Here is a 3,599-nt window from a genome sequence, read left to right as displayed (position 1 = left end):
TTCCAATGGCTTTCTGCATGATTTCCTTCCAAACATCAGCGGCTCTTCCAAAGGTTCCGCAGCCTGCAACGCCTCCAAATCCGACCCTTGTGTCCACCCAGAGCCTATTCAGAAAATCCAGAATCAAGAGATATTTCCATTGCGAGGGGTGGGTTGGTATTTGGCGATAGGCTTTAAGCCAGTCGAACAGCGCTAATTGCCACTTCTTGTCCGTGTTTCGTAGGAAGTTTGCTAGGAATTTGAAGTCGTCCCAGGTTGTTATAAACTCGTCTTTGTCTACAAAAGAGTTGACGGAGGGGATATCTGTTCCGTGCTTTGGATATGACAGATTGCTTATCATTCTGAATGTTCCATCGTTGTTTGTAACACTCCCCATCGGGTTTGATCGAAAGAAGCCAAAGTGTTTCTCCACTTCTTCGTGTGTGAACGGCCCAAATAGTTTGCCTTCTGCGTGTTCTCTTTTTATTGTCGCTTCTATCTTGTCTTTCACCAGGAGTGCTGATTTCTGGTTGGGCGGTGTGAACCATTGCAGGCCTTCTATAGTATGCTCGGGGATCCCTTGATCAAAGCCTTCCCTTTGACTGACCAATACATCTCCCCATTCTTCTATCATCTCGAATTCTCTCATCAAGGCTTCCCACTTGTCGATGTTGAGTTCGCACTCTGCCTTGACTGGCCATCTCCCTCTTGGCTCGAGGTTTGTCCGCCTGATTCCTTTGCTTTCATTGTCACTTGCAAGCTCATCTGGGTCTATTCCGTCCACATCTTCCGCTAGGACTTGGGAACTTAGGTTCTTTTGGCTCCCTTCTCCTGCAGCATTCGGGCGCGTTTGGGAACTGGACGCGACCGGTCCACCACTTTCACCTTCTCCTTGTGGTCTCCCCCAGCTTCCTCTCTTGGCTCCTCCTCTACCGCCTCTACCCGTGTCCTTCTTGTAGTTTGGGTTAAAGTTTTCCCGTTTCCCTTTAAAATTTGGGTTGATGTTTGCCCGAGAGTTGTCTACTACATGCGGTTGGAAGTAGGTTTGGGGATTGGATGTGGACAGTTGATTGAAATGGTGATACACTTGTGGTGTTGTGTTGTAAGCGTTTGGGTTTTCATGTGGGTCGTATCGACTTTGTGACCACAAGGTTGATCTAACTGATTGACTTGATCTGATTGTCTCTAGTCAGTCATCTTTCGGATCCGTTCGACTTGGGTCATCCCACTTCGTATTCCTGCCTTGCCAGTTTGTTCCATCTAATGGATCAATAAAGCACTTGGTCCCCGTTAAGGCGTACGGGTTATCTAGGAACATATCGTCGTTCCTTCTCAGGGTTTCTCTTTCTGCAAGTCTTTCGATCGTCGGGTTGCGCACACCGATATCTGCCATTGCCGTTCCATCTTCTCCAATCTTGAAAACTAGGTATGTTTGGCGCATCATCAGATCGTACCGATATGCCTGTACCCAGCAACCATCATTTTGGTCTTGGATCTTCAAGACATTGGCGAAGTGTTCTTTCATTACCGGTAGGACTTCAAACTGTTTGTACCGTTCGAGATATTGAAGAAAGAGTTCTTTTTGGCGATGCCATTGAGCTACTGTGGTTCTCCACTCGTTGGGGATTGGGTATCCGTTATACGATGCTGAGTCAGCGTCTTTTGTCTTGGTTCTAGACGTTTTGTTCGAGACAAATGCTATATCTTGGCGTAGCCAATTGGGGTCAAAGATGGATAGCGGGATATACCGGTTAAATTCTTTCATGGCGGTATCCCAATAAGGTGAGAGTGCATTTAGATGTTGACTGAGCATCTCCCCTTTTTGGACTTTCATCGTTTTCTTCTCTGTCAAGGACTTGGTGCTTTTCTCGCCTGCGTTCGTGCTCGGGTTGTCTTTCTTCCCTTTGAAAGCTAACCATTCTTCTTTGTCTTTTGCTAGTCGATCATAAGTTGTTTGATCTCCCGCGGTGAACGCAGCCTCCATTTGCTCGTCAAGACGTTGAGTTACGCTATCCATGTAGGGTGTTTCTACAATTGTCTGTGTTTCGACTTGTTCACCTGTGAGGGGATTTCCAAAAGGGGCATTTGAAGTTAGTTCTTATTCTTCTTTGTCCTCTCTTTCTTTTTTTTTTTTTTTTGGAAAAGAATTTCCTTTGTGTGGGGTTATCTACGTATAGATTTTTGACTATGTCTTCCCTCCCTTCGTCCTGTGTGACATATTTGGGTTCATTTTCTTTTCATCTCCTTCAGAGGCATTTCCTTTATGGAAGAATTGGAATAGGTTGGGGGGGTTTAAGATAGGAAATTTTGTTGCAACTAACGTTCAACCGGGTCACCAAGTGTTATTCCACCCACCGTTCTCATGGCTGGGCGTTCATCACTTCTTTTGGTATCTTCCCATAATCTCCCACTTCTAACTTGTTGATCGTCTTCTTCTTCACTCGATGATCCGACTTGCTGATCATACTCGATTTGTTGTTCCACAGGGGGAGGTCGACTCGGTTTTGCTGCCTGAGGTTTAGCCGCTTGTGTGTCGTCAGCTGCTGGTTTGTTGCTGGCTGATGGTTTGTTGGAGCCGGTTTTAGTGGCCTTTGAAATCTTGCTCTTGCTTGCTTCCTCATTTGGTTTCACTTTCTTGATTTTGATTGGGCCGATTAGCTTAGATGTGCTGGTGGCCGGTGGGGGAAAAGGCTTGGGCGGTGCCGCTTTCCTTTTCGACTGTCTCGTCGGGACCGATTTAAGTATTGCCGGCGTTGTTTGTGGTGGGTTTTCGTCTACTTTTTGACTTTCTTTGGTGTGTTGATCGTCTTGATTCCTTCTTGTTTCTCCTGCTCCATCTTCTCTTTCCTCCTCTGATTTCTCCACTTCTTTTCCTTTTCCTTCTGTCCCTTCTCTCCTTAGTGCTTCGTCAATTTGATTTTGAAATTCTTCGCTGTCCATTCTTCGTTTTGGTCTTGTGGATTCGGGAAGAAGAGGAGAAAGTGATATTTGAGATTGTATATTCAGGGAAAATTAAGGGGTAATGGAGAATGTGTCTGAGAGTTCTGGAAATTCAAGGTGTTATCAATTTCTAATCTTGTATGTCTTCTTTTGTCGATGCGAAAAAGTTAAACTATGAATGTTTAACCTTCTTGAAGAGCGTGAATGCTCAATTATTCGACTAAAGGTGCGGGAGAGGAATATTCGAGATGGAGGAGAAATTTTTCCTCTCCCCTCTCTGTATCTTTGCCTCCCTCGACTTGTCGTGTGTGTAAAGTTACAGGTGCACCTAGTCGAATCTTACCCCCCTTAGTGACGATAGAAATCCTTACCACGTCGTCCCTTTGGTGGGAAGCTGTCATTTAATACTGATTTCTTTCTCCCAGACCTCTGGTGATCCACGTCTTTACAGGTGCCGATGGTGCCGCGTCCGATTCCTCAAAGGTTTGACTAGCTATTATAACTTGTACGGTCATCAAGATGGAAGCAAAGGACGACCACCTTGCCCCAGGCGATCCCAAGTCATAGCTGCTGGTATGGATCTTCCGCCCTCGTGGGAGGAGCTGCAGAGATTGTTGCAAGGACAAACTTCAGGAACCCTCAATCACTTTGTTTCCAAGGATAAGTTTAGTGTTGATCTT

At 45.7% G+C, this 3,599-nt stretch overlaps 1 protein-coding gene across 1 annotated transcript; it reads right to left on the bottom strand.

Annotated features, from left to right (window-relative positions):
• Positions 1-2,295: 2,295 nt before the first annotated feature.
• On the bottom strand, positions 2,296-2,919 carry MELLADRAFT_65812 (uncharacterized protein; the record flags this gene model as incomplete). The annotated part of the gene is made up of 1 exon (XM_007413478.1): positions 2,296-2,919. The coding sequence occupies one exon, from the start codon at positions 2,917-2,919 to the stop codon at positions 2,296-2,298; it is 624 nt and encodes a 207-aa protein (XP_007413540.1).
• Between the last annotated feature and the right edge of the window lie 680 nt (positions 2,920-3,599).

This window comes from Melampsora larici-populina (assembly GCF_000204055.1).
Source record: "Melampsora larici-populina 98AG31 unplaced genomic scaffold MELLAscaffold_37, whole genome shotgun sequence".
Classification (NCBI taxonomy): Eukaryota; Fungi; Basidiomycota; class Pucciniomycetes; order Pucciniales; family Melampsoraceae; genus Melampsora; species Melampsora laricis-populina.
Note: the sequence above shows the minus strand (reverse complement) of the source record. Positions and strands in the feature narration are given on the sequence as shown.